Genomic DNA, 20000 nt, shown 5'->3' with positions numbered 1-20000 from the left:
AAGATCACAGGTTTTTTCTTGTGCAATGCGATCAGAATGAATAAGCACTTGTAATTTTTTTCAAAGACTTGTGCATCTTTGAAAAATTTTACCTGCGCTTATAATTTATTCCAAATTGCACTCAAAATCATGCAAGTACATGTACCTATACAAATAACCAATTAACAACAAAAAACAGAAGAGGTGTGAAAGCAAAAGCTGCCTTAGGAAACGTTTCATCATTATCATGTACCACTCCAGCTCAGATTTTCATCATCAGAGGCAGTTTTTAAGGCTAATCTTCAAGACTTATCTTTTTAAGCGTGCTTTTGATTTGTAGTTTTTATTTGTAGTTTTATTTTTTACTTTTTCGTTGAACCTTATTGTATTATATTTTCAAATTTAACTCGATCTAAGGATTTTAATTTTTAGGGTTTTAAAGTGCTGTAAAGCACCATGGACAATTAATGGAAGATGGCACTATATAAATGTATATTTATTTTATGAACAAATAGAAACCGTGCTATGAAAACTAAAAAAGTACCAGATACAAAGTGTTTGATTAGCCATGCCTTAATTGCACCTGGAGGTAACTTCCTACTTTTGTGTTAAAGGCAAGAACACAACAGCAGGTTTATATACTTTATTCTTCAAAAACACTAACTCAATAACAAAAGGTGTCAGTCAGGGTAAACAAGAGGCCAATTCCCTGCTCTAATAATGTAATGTCATGTAAGGATGTCGTGCCAGATTGCTAGGGGTACCACACTATCAAAAAACCTCAAGTGAAATCAAGCATTGTTTTTTTAGATGGATAAAACAGAATGAAAAGCTTGAAGCTGAAGCTGTCCAGCCAGATCTTACTCCAAAACTAGACCTTAGCTTCAAAGAAGGACAAACAATACATATTAATTTAGGGGTGAGTATCGTGTTTTTGTGTTCATTCCAGACTTGCAGCTGTGATGTTGTACATGTATTCTCTTTATTTATGGCTTTATCTTTATTATTTTAAGACCAGGAACATGGGTTCTCAATTTTTGTATTTTTTCACTGTTTTCCCTGTAGAATCGTGCACCAGGTGCAACAAGTCGGCCAAAACCCGGTAAGTTCTTCTTCCCTGGTAGAAATCCTATGTAGGATCCTGCAAGATTAAATTTTAATAAGATCCTGTAGGATCCTTTAAGATCTGATATAGGAATAGGATCCTACTCAGGATCCAAAATACAATTAGAACAGGAATCAAGATAGAAGGATCCTAAATAGGAAGGGGACAGGAATCAAGATCCTAAATAAAGGAATTGAATCCTAGCCAAAATCCTGAACGGGAACAGGATCTTGGTAAAGATTAATTACTATCAAGACCTTAAAGTGCTACATCAATAAAAACATCAGTTCTTGCTTTTCTTCACAGGATGTTCTTGCAGGATCTTACAAGATCCTAAAGGATCCTGTTTAATATCTTGTAGGATTCTTCAGGATCTTACAGGATCTTAAGTAAGATCTTGTGTAGGATCTTACGTAGGATCTTTCAGGATCTTATCTGAGGATCCTATTAAGATCCTGTTAGGATCTTAAAAGATCATACATAGGATTTTTACCAGGGTTTTACTCTGTCTAATGCCAGATGATTTTACTCGTCAACTGGAAGGTGTCCCTTGGGCGTTTGAGGTTAAACTTCTCTAATATGCCTGTATTCAACAGGTGGTGGCCTTGCTGTGATTCCCCCACCCCCTGGAGGCATGGCACCAAAGCTGGCCCCACCTCCAGGTACAGGGGCAGCATCACCTGCATCTTCAAGAAGAGCCTTTCCATCAAATCCACAAGCTGCATTTCCTAGTATGGATAGTTTTGGCTCCTCATCAGGAGTACATCAAAGTCAGCCACAGAAAAATACAACAACAACAACAACATCAGAGTGGGGAGATTTTACAGTGGCATCAGGGTATGTAAGAACAAACTAGTAATTGAGTTGGTTACTGGGCAACTTCTATTTCATCTTTATTATAGTAATAATAATGTAATAGGAATATTCTTCATAGTTGAACCAATAATGAGATGGGATGTACAGTGTAATGTACTGGTAGTGTACATGTAGATACAGATGTGACCTCTCACGGGAAAACGTACACTAACGACTTTCCGGGAAACAAGTTTTTCACACGGATCCCTCCCAGATTGCTCACGGCCTGAAATTAAGTCGAGTGAATGAGTGGCACTGCACGACCAAACGGGTTCTCAGAAATCCCACACGAGTGGTCGAAAATTTTACACGGCTTGAAAAAACTTTGGCACGAATGGATCAACGTTTTGCTTCTGTTGCTATGATTTCACGGGTTAACGCAAACGGCTCTTAAAAAATTATAGTCGGTAAAGTATAGTCGGTACATGTACTGCTAGTATTTTTTAAACAATGAGGTTGACTTGTTCCATGTCGCCTACAAAGGAAGATGCTCTGCTGAAAACCAACCAATCACAGTATGGCATCCAGCTTCAAAGGTGACGCAATGACCAGTCAGCCCCATGCATATTGTGATACAAACCACTCAATTAGAATCTTGCTAAAACACACAAGCATCAGGAAAACTGGAGTAAAGTCTCCTTTACTGAAAAATACAATATTAAGCAGTCTGTATAGATATTAGTATTTAGACTGGCAAGCCAGTGGTAGCTTTTACAAGTACTAGATAAGTGTCAAAGTATAAATGAATGTGATACAATGATGTAGCATTCCTTTGCTACATTACGGAATGATTTTTTTCCAAAATTTAGATTTAGTGTACAGTGGTTTCAGCAAGTACTGACAGTCAACGAAAGTGTTGGCCACTGTTTTTTTCCCTAAGTAATTTATTATTGAAGCAATAAAAGGCAGATTCTTTCAAATCAAAGACTGAAGTTTGTTTTGATATGACCTTGAAAAATAAACGTGGAAACAGAACGTAAACAAAAATGCAAAACATTTAATTGGCCTCTCGAACAAAAACAAACCAGTGCAAATTTTCGCTTGGTGAACGCGGATGCAAACAACATCAACGTCAGCATTTGGCTTTGACGTCATTTGAGATGCAGTAAATGTGATTGGGCAATCAAACTGTTTACTGCCCATATTAGGAGTTTCCTTGGCGGGAATAAGGAGAATCTGCGAAACATTGGTCCGTGAAACAACTGTATTGGGATTTACAAGGGTGTATTATGTGACCAAAATGTTGTTTTTCTGTTGGCTATAAACCTCATGAATTATTTATCAAATTTAGACTTACATCTATGTTTCTTTATGTTTGAATGAAATGAATGTATATTTGAAGTGCAGGTTATAGACCAATGAGGTCCGTCTCAAATGTCGAATTTTACATGTGCCGAATCTAATGCAAATGAGCGAAAACAATAGATTTTTCTCATGTGCGTTAGATTCGGCACATGTAAAGTTCGACGTTTAAAACGGGCCTGAGAGAATTGGTCCGTGCACCTAAGTGGGCAATCAAAGAAATTGTCTAATAGACACCTAATCAACCTCGTTCGCAGGGTCTCTATTGTCTCTCCTCATCGACAAAGAGACCCTGGGAACGAGTTTGACACCTAATACGGATGACTTGCGGATCATTCGTCTATGATCATACTTTTGCCATGCTCCATTGTGGCTTGTTTCCATTGTCTTCTACAGGAACACTGACTCCAGTTGGGAACAGTTTTAAAGGCCTGTTATTGCAGATAAGGATCTAGTATTTTTAAATATTTGTCACTTAGTCTGAAGTGGATTTCTCTGGTATTCAAACACTGTTGAGACCTAGACTTAATATCATCTTGGCGAAAATTAATGTGTTTAGGGGAAGCAAAAGAAATCGCACAATAACCTTTTGAGCTATGTGCCATTTTTTTAAATGTCCGTAAGCTTTTTGAAGAAAACCCAATGCAAGCTTTCCTTCCAACACCAATGCATTATACTGTTGTCTAGATTTGGTGTAAATAATGAGAGACAAAACTGGCGTTGACAGAAAGAATAAGGGATTTCAATACTCTGCAAATAAGTAAAACACTAGATACCTCCAAATGTTTAAAAATGTGCCGGTTTTGAAGCCACCATTACTACAGGTATCATTGCTTGATATTTAAGAGAACTTCTTCTAATCGTCCCTGTGGATGTTCTTGTTTGCTTCGTCTCCTTACGTTTTTCATTTGAGGTAGTGTTGATTTCAACTTTGTCCAGAGGTAGAGGTGACTCCGTGCGTCAAAGAATCATTAGGCTTCTCTGACCCACCCATCCCCTAATATAATGAGCTTGGGATTAGTTAAGTGACGCGATTCCTTTTCCTGTTAATTATGTAGAGTCATGTATGAGATTATGATCTGGTCTCTGTTTTCTCAGCATTAGAACAGTTGCACCCGATATTGATATTATATGGTGTTCCTTTTTCACTGTAGCCATCTTTTCGTGCGAGTCCAAGTGGAAAGTGTTCCTCTGCACGCGGTCTAGTTACTCATCAGCATGACAAGTGTTTGCTACTTGGCCTCGCTATGAGAGATTGGACTGAAGTGTTGTCAAGTATGGCATCTGAGTTACACATTTCATTGAATTATTGTCTGGGTGTATCTGAAAGCTACAGTATGTTGCAATTGATTTATCTTTAGCACAAGCAACACACAGCGCAATTGATGGTTTCCATCTGACATCACGGCGGCCATGTTGGTGTACAGAACAATGCAGTAAAATGTCTTTTGGGAATTTGACTCTATTCATATGCAAAACTTGTGGAACCATTTTCTATTGTTTTGTACATCAACATGGCTGTCTCATCACGTGGATGCAAACCAAGGATAGCTTCTTGTCGTAAATAGGTGCTGGAAAGAGTGCTTACGCGCTGTGTTTAATTGCTTGCGTCGTAGGTGTAAACTTTCGCTGAAAGCATCTTATTTACTGTAATTCCTCTTGTAATTGGTAAAAAATAAGCAGGCCTAGTTTTTGTGACCAATCACCAAGAGCACAAAGTAAATGAGATGCAAGAGCTAAACAAAATCAAGAGTGACTCTCCCTCCTCATTTTTGCTTCGGAAAACCGTAACCACAAAAATCGACCACGCCTTTGCTAGGGCGCTCAACTGTAATACATTGGATAAGGCTTTTTGCCATTAATGGGTTTTGGGCCAAGAGTTAAGATGTCAAAGTCTACCACCACTTTAGTTATTACCTCCTTGGCTTCGTTATTTCTTAAGTCAACAGCAATACATGTCCACTAGCCAGAATAGCTGGCGAGGTATTTTATGAGAAAATGCATGCTTGCTTCGTTGTGTTTTGGCCGCTAGTGTGAGTGGCTGTGATCTCGTCACCATGCCACCTGCGACCCACTTGCGGCCAAAACACAACGGAGCAACCATCGATTTATTCGTGTGTGTTCCCAGATCCTATCGTTTTTCTTAGCCGGCGCGCCTTCGCAAGAGAAAACGAAGGGCTCTGGAGCAAGGAAATTCAACTTTTTTCATTGGTTTGTTTGAGAACAATAAAATCTTGAACCGGAAGTAAAAATGGCCGATCTGGTGCGATGGGGTCAGCTGGTGCGACGCGAACAGATTCTTCAAGTTGAGGCCAGTTAAAGCTTCACATTGAGACTCGAGAATGTGATGCTTCTGAGCGCCGCCATGTTTAGTATTATTCACGACTCGTATATGAGCTTCGTATATGAGTTCTAGAATGTGGGACCCTAAATCCTAGGTCTCCAGAGCCCTTCGTTTTCTCGTGCGAAGGCCCCACCGACTAAAAGAAACGCTGGGATCTGGGAACGAGAATGGTTTAAATGCTCCCACGATAATATATGCCGCCAGTTATACAGGCTTAATGCAAATACTGATTATGATTTCAGGTAGAATAACCGACACCATTATTGTAATTGTTAAGTTGAAGCAATTGTTGCACTCTGTTTGAAATGCCTTTAAATATTTGGAACTACGTTGTAGAAAGGCTAATTTACACAAGACTCGTAAGAAATCAGTTCATCAACAACTATGTATATATCTGTTATAAATGTATATGGATTGCAAGGTATAAAAATAATCATCCTTTTTACTGGACGTAGAAGGCACAATAAATAAGTCGATTGGAGTTAGCTCAATAGAGACTGGCTGTAGTCTCCGATCCTAACTAAAGCTGGACCAATGCGCTGTGTAGCGCAAAGAATAATGACTCTGCGAGAATGTACACCCCACACAATAAATAACGTTTTTCCTGAGCCACCGCGCACAGCTTTAGTACCGGGCTGTCATGCGGGACTCGGGCCGGACCAAGACGCAGGTTCTTCAAAATAACTGCACCCTCAAATGGTTAGACTTTCAAGTCTTCTCGGATAAAACCGTAGGCCCCGTCTTGCAAACATCTTCCATGTTCATAAGTTCCTGTGGGACGTTAAAGAACCCACACATTATTGGAAAAGAGTAGGGGATGAAGTTCACGGTTTTGTGGCTGTCCTTTGTGAGTGTGTTCTCTTCAGCAGAAGTGCTAGCTTGGCCGCAATGTCTCAAAAAGACTTTTGGTGTATGAGGCCACCTAAGCCGTAAGTCAAAAACGAGTTTGCCGAGTTTTTGAAAATAAAGTTAAAACCGCCGGGCAGCTCAATCGCATCCTGTTTGTTTTTGTTCACTGTATTCCTTCCGGCCTGCAGTAAACATAGCAATGCTGGATTTCCCTTTTTTCGCTCTGCATCCCACTCGTCGTGTGTTATGTGATACAGGAGACCGGAAGCAAGCTTATTTGATTGAACTATCTTGAATGTTTAACTAGTGAAATCAGTAGGTACTTATTATTGTCGTTAAATCTGAAAGTGTGTTTGCTATGATGTACATACTATTCTTGGATTTCACATGACGTCACGGCCGCCATGTTGGTGTCCCCAAACAATGAAATGGCGGCCATGTTGATGTCCCGATCCAATCCTCCGGGAATTGAAAGCTGTTATTATGCTAACGTCTTCTTTTGTTTTCGCTGAAAAACATGGCTGTTGATCACGTGAGTGAAACCCAAGAATTGAGGCCCGGTTCCAAACCCTAGCCAAGAATATACTGGAATTTTTTGTCATGCGCTTCGGGTGAGGCGATGCAGCGCATTAGTATTTTAGCTTTGCTGTTTTGCTGTAACGATTTTGTATTTACTTTGGAACGAAGTTGTTTCGTTAATACGGAGTTTAAGATCTACGACGCGACGGTAACAAAAACGTCATTTAATATTGCAAGTTCCGGTTTATCAATTTTTTACGTCATTATGTCGGTTTGTCTAACTTTGAAAAACTAGCGCAACATTCCAGGAACTGAATTAGGAAGTGCGATTTTGAAGCTACGACAGGAAATTCAAATTCGCTTCCTTGTGTTCACGTTCTTCGTAAAACTTGAAAATTGGAAAGAAATGTACAAAATGAAAAAATGCACGTGCAGAGCGTCCAAGCTATTGTTTTTGCTCATAAAATAGGCAAAATTTGTGACGTTTTCTTTGCCGTCGCGTCGTAGGTCTAAACTCCGTAATAGGCCATTTCCGAGTTTGTGCCTGCCTCCTCTTCAAAGCGAGTCTAAGTGCAAAGTTTGTTATGAAAATTATTTTTCATTCATGTGTAAATTAGAACTAATTACCATCACAAAAACTTTGCACTTAGACTCGCTTTGAAGAGAAGGCAGACATCAACTCGGAAATGGCCTATTGCTCAACGGCAACGCGCTCCCACTGCTGTTATGTCCCATTAATGGGCTAGACTGCCCGCAGACGCAAGCGAGCAGACGGGAGAATGGTTATAGGGAGAGATGGACTTATAACGAACACTTCTCTATCACCATTCTCCTCTCGGCTCGCTTCCGTGAACAAAGCGGGCGGTTCGACTAACTCAGAAGGGACTGCGAGCAGTCTATTAATAGAGTGTTTAAGCAACGGCGAGTGCCACGACAACACAGCGACAACAGCAACGCCTCAAGACAATAATATTATTGGTTTTAGGGACAAAAAAATCGTGCTGCGTGAACTGCATGCATTTTGGTTAGATCTGTTTGCTGTGCTCTGCAAAACAACAAAATGAAATTGAAAAAAACCGAATTTGAGGTTAAGACTACACCTGGGTGAGCATACAGGGGCGGGTCTAGGAGAAGGGTGCAGGGGTGTGTCCCCCCACCCCTCCCCCTTCCTGAGATGACCTGCGGCTTTCTAATACGATCTCCTGCAAAAAATAAAAATAAAAACATAGCAATAAAAATGTCACCAGTCAGTTAAGGCATTCCTTAGTGGTGCAGCCCCTCCTAAGAAATATTCTGGATCCGCCCTTGGCATACAGCAATAAAGCAGTCATTCTGGGAGCTTGCGCGGTGTTCTGTTCGATGTTTCTTTGAGGCGCGTATGATAATCCGACCCCCCAACAATATACAGGTACCTTTCCCCTCAAAAGTGCCCCAATATTACAAAGCAAACAGCAGTTGACACTTACTGACGTCAGGAGCCCATAAGTACTTATGGGCTCCTGCTGACGTACGAAACGCAATGTATTTGTTTATTACGGGGACTTTCCCTTCACTTTCCATTTAGTTAAGACTTTTTGTTTAATATGAATATATGATGCAGCAGATAACCTAGTAACCTTTGTGGCTGTCTTAGTTGTGGTTTTTAGAAGAATCCGCCTTACAAGAAGGGGTTTCTCTCTACTAATTAAAACATTCATTAATCAGTAGGTAGTTATGGGGAATAGTGCTGACTCGTCCCCAGTCGTCTTCACGCTGAACAGGAAGGCGCGAACGCATGATGGGAAGGGAGAAAAAGAGAGAGGAAGACGACTGGGAAATCCTGTGTCGAAAAGTTGAACTTCTACGAGTCGAAAAGTTGTGCGAAGTCGTATTCGATCGTTTTTACGCACGATATCGCTTTCTTTTTATCAAGTGGATATCTTTATGCAATTTTTTGGTCAATATGGCCATCAGAAGTGTTGTAAAGTAACTTTCAATGTAAACCTCTAATGTATCATAAATATTCATTGCGAATTGAAGCGTAAAATATATGCATTATAACGAAAACAAAAGACATAATAACAACAAACCTGAAGACCGTGTTCTGTAGTAAGCCTTTGTAGGTGCTCTTTTGTTTCTTGGCCGTGAAAAAACTTAAACAGCCGCCACGCTTCCCGTGTAAATTTTTCCTCGTCAAAGAATACTCTGACGTGTTTGGCCCGAAAATGTTGTGCGAGCCCTTTGTCCTCGAAAAACACTTTGCCGGCTTCTCCTCTACATGATATGTGTGGACAAGGCAATTTTCAACTAAAAGAAGCACGGTGAAAAGGCCTTTCTTCGAAATTCTCACATGGTAGAAAATCCGCCTTTGATTCGTCCGCCATCTTGAAAACAGGATTTCCCAGTCGTCTCTCTCCTTTCCGGCTTCCCATCAACCCCCACATCCCTCGTTAATAACGACTGGGGACGAGTCAGGGGAATAGTGTGTGTGTGGATGGTGAGTTGAGGGAAGCTATGGTTAGTCTGTAAAATGAGGGGGAGATGTTCACAAAGCAAACTCTCAACCCCAAAATAAGGTTAACAAATGAAACAAACTCTGTGTGAAATTAAAAATTTAATCTCAGAAACAGTCAGAGAGTACATGTACGAAAAACTAAATCACGTAGGAGGGATTAATAAATATTTGACCATGAAAATTATTCGTTCTTAAAAATGGGAATAATAACATCTTTAATTCTGGTTAATTCTTCTGTCTCCAGTGAAATTTCTTTATTTTTTCTATTCACTTTTTATTACATAATTTTCATTCAATTTACTGTAATTATGTTCCCTTATCTATTTATTTTTTATTAAAGCTTTGTCTTAGAAAGTTCCTCCCTTTTAATACACTCTTGTACTTCTGGTTGTTTTTGAAATTAAAATTTTAATTTCACACAGAGTTTGTTTCTTTCGTTAACCTTATTGTGGGGTTGAGAGTTTGCTTTGTGAACATCTCCCCCTCATTTTACAGGCTAACCATAACTTTTGTCTATGATTTTCCCTCAACTCACCACACACTATTCCCCATAACTACCTACTGATTAATGAATGTTTTAATTAGTAGAGAGAAACCCCTTCTTGTAAGGCGGATTCTTCTAAAAACACCAACTAAGACAGCCACGAAGGTTACTAGGTTATCTGCTGCATCATATATTCATATTAAACAAAAAACCCAAATATTACAAAGCAAACAGCAGTTGACACTTACTGACGTACGAAACGCAATGTATTTGTTTATTACGGGGACTTTTTACCATTCACTTTCCATTTAGTTAAGACTTTCGATCGTTTCATGTGGCGAATGGAACAGCATTTTCTGGTTGGCCTCTCTAAACCAATCACAGGCATCACATCAACGAGTGCCCCAAAATTACACTCGAGGAGGAATGGACCAGATTTTCCGGTTGTTCCGGAACTTCACGACCACTTAAACGCGCACCGGTGGCTCAGTTGGTTGAGCACGGGGCTACCATGCGGGAGGTCGTGAGTTCGACTCCGGCCGGACCAACACTCAGGGTCTTTAAATAAGTGAGGAGAAAGTGCTGCCTTTGTAATTATATCCGCAAATGGTTAGACTTTCAAGTCTTCTCGGATAAGGACGATAAGCCGGAGGTCCCGTCTCACTGTTGTGGCTGTCCTCTGTGTGTATATGAGTAGGTGGGTATAGCAGGTCCACATCAGCTGAATAGCTGTCAAAACTTCAACCTGCTTAAACAAATAAGTAGCAAACAAACAAACTTCGCGGTGTAATGGTTTCGATTTCGGCGAAATTTTTGGTCGAATGGAAAGCGCCCAACGTAATAACTATCCGCTGGTCCATTAGAAACTAGAAACTACAAATAATTATAATTTTTATTGACACAGTTGAAAGTAAAAGGCAGGTCAACTTCAATCCATTAAAATAAAATTTGATTGTTTAATGTTAACCGCAAATTTGTTTGCCTTTTCAATTTACCCTGGCGGCACAATAATTGCAATAACGGCTTATTATGAGGTTAGGACCGAAAGAGCGAGAATTGTCGCTTTGCATCGACAAATATGAAACCTTTTAAATTACTTTCTCTAGATTTTTCTCGTAGTACCGGTAAGCGGGGAACCCCCTTTCAATATTCCATACGTATCAGAGGTCAAAATCCAATTTGGTTGATGTTGCTACTATAATTATCGGTTTTTGAAATAAACTTAGTCGGCTTCAAATAAAACATATTTCTTTTCAATTTGCACATTTCATAAGTGGAACAAGCTAGAAGAATAAATAACTGATTTGCATTGCGAGATCGGGTTTAGAATCGGAAAGGCGGCTGATTTCTTCAAGTCAAAATTTAGACCACTTTAAGAGCTCAGTGAGTTTAAAATCGCTGTTGTCGGAAAAGAGAAAAACAGCCAAAAAGTTTTTTATTCGTAATCCGGTAATTTCCCTATTGAACCGCAGAAACAAAAATACTTGGTTTGACTTTCGATGACTTGTTTTGATAACGCTGCATCCTTTGACCTCATGGCCACGTCAATTTCCCCATAAATTTCGGCAATTTTTAGCAACCTGGGAGACCTTTACTATCAGCAAACCGCCTTGAATGTCTCAATTTCGGCGATACATTCGCTTTTCCTACAACACAAGCTCCGAAAGCGGTTTGAAAATAAAGGCCTACACGGTTCCACTTTGTTTGCCGAAATGAACTTCACACTGGCTGTTTTGGTTTTCAACGAACACTTCTAGGCTTAAACAAGCCGTCGTTTTGTTTAAAGTAGGCTTGTATTCTTTCATTTTCTCGTTCTTTTTATGTATTCTCGGTTGTTCATGCATAATAGTGCTGCTTTATTTGTTGAAGAAATGTCAAGGTTGAGAAAACACGGAGGGTCAGACAATTCCCTTTCAGTCTGAAATGAGGCGAGCCCGGACCGGTTGCGGGAAACTAGACTCTCTGTCGCTGACTCGCTAAGAAAAATCAGTGTGCGGGGAATTCGATCGTGTGTAAATGTTGCCTGTGACATTGCCGTTCAATTGTTTATTGAAATCAGTGCATTGTTTGAAGCCACATTCAAGAGTCGGCTGCTCTGACTTCGTACAACTTCACTACAATCTGGCAAGAGCTCCTGTTAAAGACACGGCTAAAAATTTGGAGGACAACTTGGCAGCACGATAGGAGATACATTGAAATACTCCGTTTCTCCCACGAGCCTTTGTTCTGTTTCATTGTCGGCAAAGCCGCAACGACAAGTGATACAATTGGTAACAAGCGATTTGACTGTTCTCAAATGGAAAGGGGTATTATTCCCTGTAGATCTGGAGAACGGAATATGTGGTACATGATCCCCAATACACAGTATTTTTCAACTCAGTTTGGCAACGACGTGCAAGAGAATTGTCAAATTCCAAATGAAGTACTTGTTGCGAGACAATTAGCGTGGATTGGGGACAAAATTGAAGAGAGAAGAATACTATTCACTCAGGGAAACGCAGGAAATGTTCCTTTACATCTTGGAAGACATTTGGCTGCCACAGGAGACATGTTGGCAGGGAAATACAATTCCTTTGCTCGAAGAAAGGACACTTTTCTGCGACTTATGTGGAGAGAATTTTCTCGCCAAGAAGACAGAGGCTTGGTTCTCGTGGGTGCTTTGCTGCAGGTTTGCTATCTTGTGGTGCAGAGGATGTCACGAAATCTATTGTAATCTTCTCGATAAACTGGACGCAGCGTCAGTTGGACCACATGAATTTGGTGTTAACTTTTCAGTCATCAGTTGACGCATATGATAGTTTATTTAGAAAACAAGATTATACAACTAATGTATTGAAGTTTCTCTTTAAAGAGCCTTTTTTGCGCGATTCCGTCTGGTGTATGCTTCGTAAATGATATGACATCTTTTATAAATATTTTGTAAAACAAAGCTTATTGTATATAGACGTATCAATTATGAACTTACAACATATAAGTGCGAAATCATAATCGTGGTGTGTTTTTATAGTGTTGTTTTCCCCTATTGTTTGCAAAGTCGAAAAGAAAAAATGAGACGCAACCGCGATTGCGAATTCAAGGAAAAGATTTTGTTCTTTTGCCTCTCAAAGAGGAAGCCAGCAACAAAGAGTTTGGAAAATGGAATATCGGTAACAAAAAAGGCAGATAACTTTAACTTCTTTGCGCTAAGAGAGCCAAAAGGCAAGTTTTCGAGTCATTCATTTAAATGTAGTTTACCTAAATGATATAAGTGCTACCGAGGGGAAAGGAGGTGCTCGATTATATTTGCGGTTATTTCACTACGGTTCTTACGTGGAATTGAATTGAAATTTGAAAGGCCTTAGAAAGATTGAAGGAAATAAAAGGAAATATATTGACATTGGCACCAAGCATGTTGATCATTTCCGAGTTCACTTCAACTTCTTTTTTTTTGTGTGACTTAAGTAATGAGAAAGACTTATGAATCACCAAATAAAATTCAGCATGACAGTGGTAAAAAAACTAACCGCTTAATTCACTGCGCGTCCTTTGTGATGCTTTGTGTCACAAAGCATCACAGAAAGTTTACGTGATGCTTTCACAGAAATACTAAAAGTTCGCAGAAGTTAAGGCCCGTCGGACAGGGTTGGTAATTGGATGGGAGACCATGTAGATAAACGACACTGAGAGATCCTTTCGTAGACACCAAATGCCCTTTTTTCACTCGGAATACTCATATTTAACGTAACCATTTATCACTTTAGTTCAGCCTGACAGCTTTTCCTACTTGTATTTCACGAAGCTGCGATGAAGTTTATATGAACGGATAAAACGTGAATCAAAGAAGCGAAAGTGAACCAGAAGACTAAAAACAGAGCAGGCTGCAAGCTTCCGTTGTAATTCCCTGCTAGCGAAGGTCATTTTTTTCCTTTTGCCTTGCGTCTGCTCAGCGAGCGCAAAAAAAAAAAGAGACATCTTAATTCGCGCATAACCACAATTTCTTTGCGCCTTTCACCACAATCCCTTGCGTTTCGAAGAAAAATGTGTTCTTTTCCCCATTAATTAGCTACCTTGTTCGTTCGCTTCAGGCTCACTCACTGCGGCAGCAATTACGATTTGACTACCAACTGAGAGGATGGCAGAGGGAGAAACCTACCACACATTGACTTAAAGTTTATGAAACACCATGTTGCTATGTCCAATCAGCCACCGCACAGCTAATTTGGGACCAACACGCGTCAACTAGAAAACGACATTGCTTCTAGAGAAATAGTTAGCCAGTCTGGCACTTTGAGAAATGTTAATTGTTGTTACGTCATTAGGAACGACAAGAGTACACAAGAATAATCTCAATGTTGGTCAGCGGAGATAGCCCAGTTTGGACTTCCATTGTATCAGGTGCTAATCTGTTAAACCCGATTCAGACGCCGTACTTCTTCCTCTTGAATTAAGCAAAGAAAATTTCGGCGTTTAATCAATTAAGAACGGCCATTTTATTTAATTTGGAACGGCGTTTTTTTCGCCTGGCGTAGCCGGGAATTTCGCATTTAGCACGGCCTTTGATCGACTTTGAATCAACGTCGAACTTTTCATGTGCAGAAGTTAATGCACAAACCACGTTTCTCCTTCCACTTAAAAAACGCTAACAAAATCAATTGGTTTTCTTAGAAATAAATTAGGAATGGCTGTTTATCGGCCAATTAAGTTCGACGGCTGAATCAACAGGCGTACTTTTCTTAATTTGTGTCGGTCGAGACTCTAAAACTTCGGCTCATGAAATGTACGGCGTCTGAATCGGGCTTTACCCGTTTATTCGTACTTTCTACTTCAATCTCTGATTCTCGCAGGACTGAGTATTTGTTGATTCTGTTTTGGATAAAATCACGGGCAATTTTTTCGATTCTGTTTTCACTGGGTGCACCCTGTGTGATTCAGCTTCTAACGCGAGGTATCCTGCTAGGAAAGTACCTTCAAATATACATACATGGTTCGTACAACTTCAGACAAACAAAATTCATTAAGCGCTATTGCAAGGATTTAGATATCAAACTTGTTTTTTCTTCTTATAAAATTGGCAACATGTTCGGCGTGAAAGACCCTATCTCAGGCGAGCTCCTTTCAAGTGTGGTTTACAAGTTTACATGTGCGGGCTGTAATGCCTGTTACGTCGGCGAAACGGTCCGACATTTTTGCACACGTGTGAAGAAGCATTTAATCAGTGATAGGGCCTCTCACATTTTCAAACATCTGCAGAATTCTGAACATTGTCACGCCTCGAGTTCAGCAGATTGTTTTCGTGTTTTAGATCACGTCTCCACCAGTTTCAACTTAAGATAAAAGAGGCTATCCATATTCAGAGAGAAAAAATCCTCTTTGAATCAACAATTACACCATGTCAACCTTAATTAAACTATTTTTTTGATTCCCACATTTTCACGCTATACTTCAGTCCGTTGTTACTATTTTCACACTAGCATTTTCTATTTATTATAAATTCAGCTTCCATCGCTTTGTATTCTGACCAACTGAGGATGGCAGAAGTTTCTGCGTTTGATTAGCTAGAAAGACCTGTATCCAGCTGGCGCCTTGTTTGAGTTGTCTTATCTCGTACGGGATAGTAGTCCAGGTTCTTAATCAAACGCTGGTGACCTACCTTATCAAAAGCGTGATCAAGACATCCGTTTGACACCACCCCGCAAGTTACATGCCAGGTCATAAACAAATTCCAACACTTGTGTCTCACAAGACCGCTTTTCCCTGAAACCATACTGCAGATGGTACAGAATGTTGTTTCTACTTGCGCGTTTCCTAATATTGCTTACAACGATATGCTCCATAAACTTACAGGCAATGCATGTCAGTGGTATTGGTCCATAATTTCCAGCGGCTCTAGCATTTCCCCTTTCTTGAAAACTGGGTCGCATAAGCCCTTTTTCAGTCACCTGGTACCTGGGCTATGTCATACGATCTTCTGTAAATTAAAGTCAGTATGGGAGGTATTGTGCGAGACAATTCCTTCAATACGCTTGGTCTTATCTGATCTAAGCCGGCAGCTTTGTGTATATACCTTCAACTCTTGTAGTAGTTTCACTGACGCTTTCGATTCTGATATTAAAATGTCTTGCAACTCGCATCGCAACAAACGTTGCGTTGCGAGTTGCCAGAAAAGTAGAACGACCCTCTACTTTTCGCAACGTTGCGAGACAAGTTGCTTGCGTGTGACATCCCCTCTGCAACTCGCAACGCAATTTTGTCAGAATGGGCCAATCAAAACTCATCTTAACGCGTCCGCCATCTTGTTTGTTATTGCACGCGTTGAAAGTTGCGAAAGAAGTTGCCAACGTGTTACATACCCTCTGCAACTTGGAAGGTTTTTTATTCGTCATCGTTGCGTTGCGAGTTGCAAGAAAAATTGCCTCGTGTAACATGGCCTCTAAGTATGTTAGCTAGTTCATCTGGCGCAGGTACTTTATTCCTTGTTCGAGCTGATCCGTAAAGTGTTTGAGACATCTTATTTTTTTGACTCAACAATCAAAAACTGCAACCTAAGATTTTACTGTCGCAACTGGATCATACAAGTGGGCAAAAGGTATAACATTTATTGTCATGATGACTAAAAAGAATAATACATGAATAAGAAAAAAGTTTCTGAGATGCTCCTCCTCTGACAGCGGCATAAACGTATTTTAGTAATGTATTTTAGTAACGTATTTTAGTAATGTAAGACATTGTTTTTATTGTCGAATTGAATGACTGACACTAACGAGTATATAAGTACATGCAGGGTCTTTTCATAAAAAAAACACTGAGTGAAAAAAGTGTTCCAAACTAAAACAGTTTCACAAAAAAACATGAACGAGTAAAAAAAGTCTCCCTTTCGAACGACATTAATTTCCATTTCTCAAGGGTAGCACAAGACTTACTTCATCCAGCAAAGACTTACAGCTCACCAAAAAATTGTTTCTTGCCTCATTGCGAACCTGTAAGTCCGTACCTAGAAAAATATGTCAACACTGGATGATCTAGCCCGTGCAGACGGTTAGAAATCAACAAAAACACTGGTGTTCACCTTGCCATAAGGCCGCTTACGTAGTCACTCGCGAGACAGTACGTATGAGTGTAAACACATCTCCTAATACACTCGAAACGTTTAAACTGCGGAGAATCATGAATAACTAGAGACAATCTGGTGTACGTCAGGCAAGTGACAACTGCTGTATTCTCAAAATCAAAAACGTTTCGGAACTGGTAAGTTGTAAAAAAAAATATTTCTCGATAATCTTCAACTTTGTATAGATAAGAATCCAGAAGAAATCACGATTTTGGGCTTAGAATTTGAGTATGGCAGGAAATGAAGCCGTTTTTCAACAGCTAATGAAATATGGCCGTTTTTAGATTCGACCGGAGCCTCTCTCTCCCGACTGCTGGTCACGGGAACGATGACTCTGGGAAAGAGATTGACTGTGCGCCTAGCTGTGAGAGAGAGGGAAATGGAAACGATTTTAACTGCAATGAACTCCTGTATTAAAGTTCCCAATAAAAGATGCATCAATCAGAAGGAAGAGTGATACACTTTTCCATGAAGAGTACTTTTTAGTGTGCAGCAAAGGGCATGAGAAAAAAACTGCAGGTTACAGATCACAGAAATACTGGATAAACCTTAAACCACCTTTGGGACTAACTAAGGGTGCGTTCGATTGACCGTATCCCGGAATATCACAGTACATGAAATAGAAGTCAGAAAGTCTTCTTTTTTATGGAGATTCACATCAAAATTGTCAATCACCTGCTAAAATGCTATTTTTAACATATGTTTATTATCCTTGTTGCTTCAAAAGGCCAGACATACCATTTAAATCATCATTCTACGTATTCTTATTCTGGAATTGGGTAAATCAAACGCACCCTAAACCTAAACAGGTTTCTGTAGTCCTAATTAGTGTTACGGTTAGCATTATTGAAGGGATGGCGCTGTTTTAAGAGTAATAAAATAGGGATCTCTGACCTGTAACCTACGTTTTGCAGCGGCTCGGCAAGGCACGTGTATAGAATTCTTTATCATCGTTATGTAAATTGTCAACAAGGGGCCGGTTGCTAGAAGCCTGGTTAGCGCTAAACGTTGATTAAGAGGTATTAAAACCTATAGGTTTCCATGTCATTTATCACTGGTCAGCGCTAACCATGCTTCGAGCAAACCGAGCCAGAATTCAAAATGAATATCATTTTCAAGGTGTGAATAGACCATTTTCGAATTCTCACGGCTGGACTGGATCTAGCATGAAATGGAGGCTAATGTGGGCAAATCTTAATTCGTTAATTTGTGTGTGAAGATTTGCCCGCATTAGCTTCCATTTCATGCTAGATCCAGTCCAGCCGTGAGAATTCGAAAATGGTCTAAGCAAATTGACACGTTAGCCCAGTGGTCTGGAACAGGGACAAGTAATCCAGATCGGAGCTCGAGACAAGCTGCCAGTGACATAAAATGGCAGAAAAATCCGATCGGGATCTCGAATAGAAGCTAGCTGGGGTGAAAAGGAGCAAACACGGTGTGAGGGATAAGGGCAAAGGAGAGAGAGAGAGGGAGACATGAGATCCATTTTTCTTCATTCTTTTAAGGTAGGAACCAACCAAGATTTCCACAACGAAAAGTGTTCGAGAAGCTGGAGAATGGGGATTGTGTCGTTTTCTACCGTCTGAGTTCGGAAACTCGTGCTGAAAGTATCTCTCACTCGTTCGCCTCGCTCGTACTTGCAGCACTCGAAGATAAAATTCGTATCCCCGCGCGGCCATGTAATATCCTCTATTTATTATATAGTTCTGTCTCACGAGGACTGGGAACTACAATATTCACGAATTTTATTGGCTAAAATCGATATTGACCGCGGTCTAGATTTTCCCATCTAGAGCGGCATCTAGACCAGCAATGTTTTGCGGTGAAAAGATGCAAACTAAAATGCAAAAATATTGAGAATTTTTTTCTACCTATATTTATTTATGGAAGTGCCAAACAGCATGATGACAAAAGAGAGGATGACGAGCAAACTTTGACAGAATTAAGTTCAGCTCATCGCCACTCATCGCCGTTCGCAAGCAAAATGTCAGTTAGTACAAACCAGTTACATTAAACAAATTAAATTGTTCTTGTTTGCCATATAATAAACATCTTATTAACCGAGCTTAGTCAATCTGTATGGGAGAAATTTGACCTCGGTCGCGTGTACAGACCTCACTGCGTTCGGTCTGTACTCACGACCTCGGTCAAGATTCTCCCATAAAGACCTCCTGCTCGGTTAATAAGAGCTAAATAAATTTGGTTAAAATGGTTAAAATGGAGACCGAACATGGACAACTTTTGATATTAAAAACTGGTAAAAAATAAGAACTTTATAAAACATTTCAGCCACACGACCTTCATCAGTTGATACAAGGTTGTGTTTTCACCAGGTCGATTTACACTAGTCAAGAGATTGTTCCGCGGTAAAGAGTTACAAAAAGATGGCGCAGATACCGAAAGAGATCTATAATCGTACCAATCAAGGATCTGAGGTTACGCTTGTCGGTGTTAATCTAATTAACTTTTTCGCAACCAACAGTACTGCAGGTTTTGTAAAGTTCTTTCCTCAATGGTAACCAGTTGTGTTACATGATCTGTTTCTGGGGTTAAGCTAATATTCAGTGCTTCTCCATTCTGGACCTTTGTATAGAATAACGCGTCGCCAAAATGTAGTCTAAAAGTAACCAGAGAATGCAACAGAGTTTCAGCCAACTTTATATGCAAAGGTATTTCCCTATTTTACTGATCTTAGATGATAATGACTTGACATGTATATGTTTGTTGTACGCTTTTTCATTGATAGCAAATACTCCATTGTTTCCCCATTTTTTTTTGCTTTTGGTCGTGGGATAAATAACATCCGGTTGTGCTCGATCAGAAAAATAATTGTCGTTAATTTTTGTGTCTCAAGGTCTCGAACGTCCGGAACCATTTGGGTAAATTCTACCCAACTAATTATGCCTCTATTGCCTCCAACGCCGTCGAGTCTGGGTCAAATCGATGCCCTAAACAAAGTACACGTATAAGTGGAGTCTAAAA

The 20000-nt window shown here is 40.0% G+C and overlaps 2 protein-coding genes and 3 long non-coding RNA genes across 6 annotated transcripts in view; 2 read left to right on the top strand and 3 right to left on the bottom strand.

The window, feature by feature from the left end:
• Positions 1 to 6076, top strand: part of LOC138051796 (adaptin ear-binding coat-associated protein 1-like) — a 12039-nt gene extending 5963 nt beyond the window's left edge. Inside the window, exons 5-8 of one of the 2 annotated variants that reach the window (XM_068898063.1) lie at positions 790 to 898; positions 1045 to 1081; positions 1681 to 1921; positions 3638 to 6076. In XM_068898063.1, the coding sequence (XP_068754164.1) occupies positions 790 to 898; positions 1045 to 1081; positions 1681 to 1921; positions 3638 to 3668 (418 nt within the window). In that variant the 3' untranslated portion in view covers positions 3669 to 6076. Of the gene's footprint in view, positions 1 to 789; positions 899 to 1044; positions 1082 to 1677; positions 1922 to 3637 lie in introns of both variants that reach the window. The other variant, XM_068898062.1, reaches the window with a different exon arrangement.
• LOC138051809 (furin-like protease kpc-1) overlaps positions 1 to 20000 on the bottom strand; it is a 371910-nt gene that overhangs the window by 176555 nt on the left and 175355 nt on the right. The window lies entirely within an intron of this gene.
• LOC138051797 (uncharacterized) lies at positions 3635 to 9324 on the bottom strand. The gene is made up of 3 exons (XR_011132912.1): positions 9023 to 9324; positions 8054 to 8155; positions 3635 to 6356 (listed from the first exon to the last, which is right to left on the bottom strand). It is a non-coding gene; the product is annotated as an uncharacterized lncRNA (long non-coding RNA).
• LOC138050371 (uncharacterized) lies at positions 11477 to 13313 on the top strand. Its single transcript, XR_011132594.1, has 2 exons — positions 11477 to 11716; positions 11801 to 13313. It is a non-coding gene; the product is annotated as an uncharacterized lncRNA (long non-coding RNA).
• Positions 19486 to 20000, bottom strand: part of LOC138050370 (uncharacterized) — an 895-nt gene continuing 380 nt past the window's right edge. The window contains exon 3 of the long non-coding RNA XR_011132593.1: positions 19486 to 19635. This is a non-coding gene — a long non-coding RNA (uncharacterized lncRNA). The remainder of the gene's footprint in view (positions 19636 to 20000) is intronic.

The sequence above is a fragment of the Montipora capricornis genome, chromosome 6 (assembly GCF_036669925.1).
Source record: "Montipora capricornis isolate CH-2021 chromosome 6, ASM3666992v2, whole genome shotgun sequence".
NCBI classification, from domain to species: domain Eukaryota; kingdom Metazoa; phylum Cnidaria; class Anthozoa; order Scleractinia; family Acroporidae; genus Montipora; species Montipora capricornis.
Note: the sequence above shows the minus strand (reverse complement) of the source record. Positions and strands in the feature narration are given on the sequence as shown.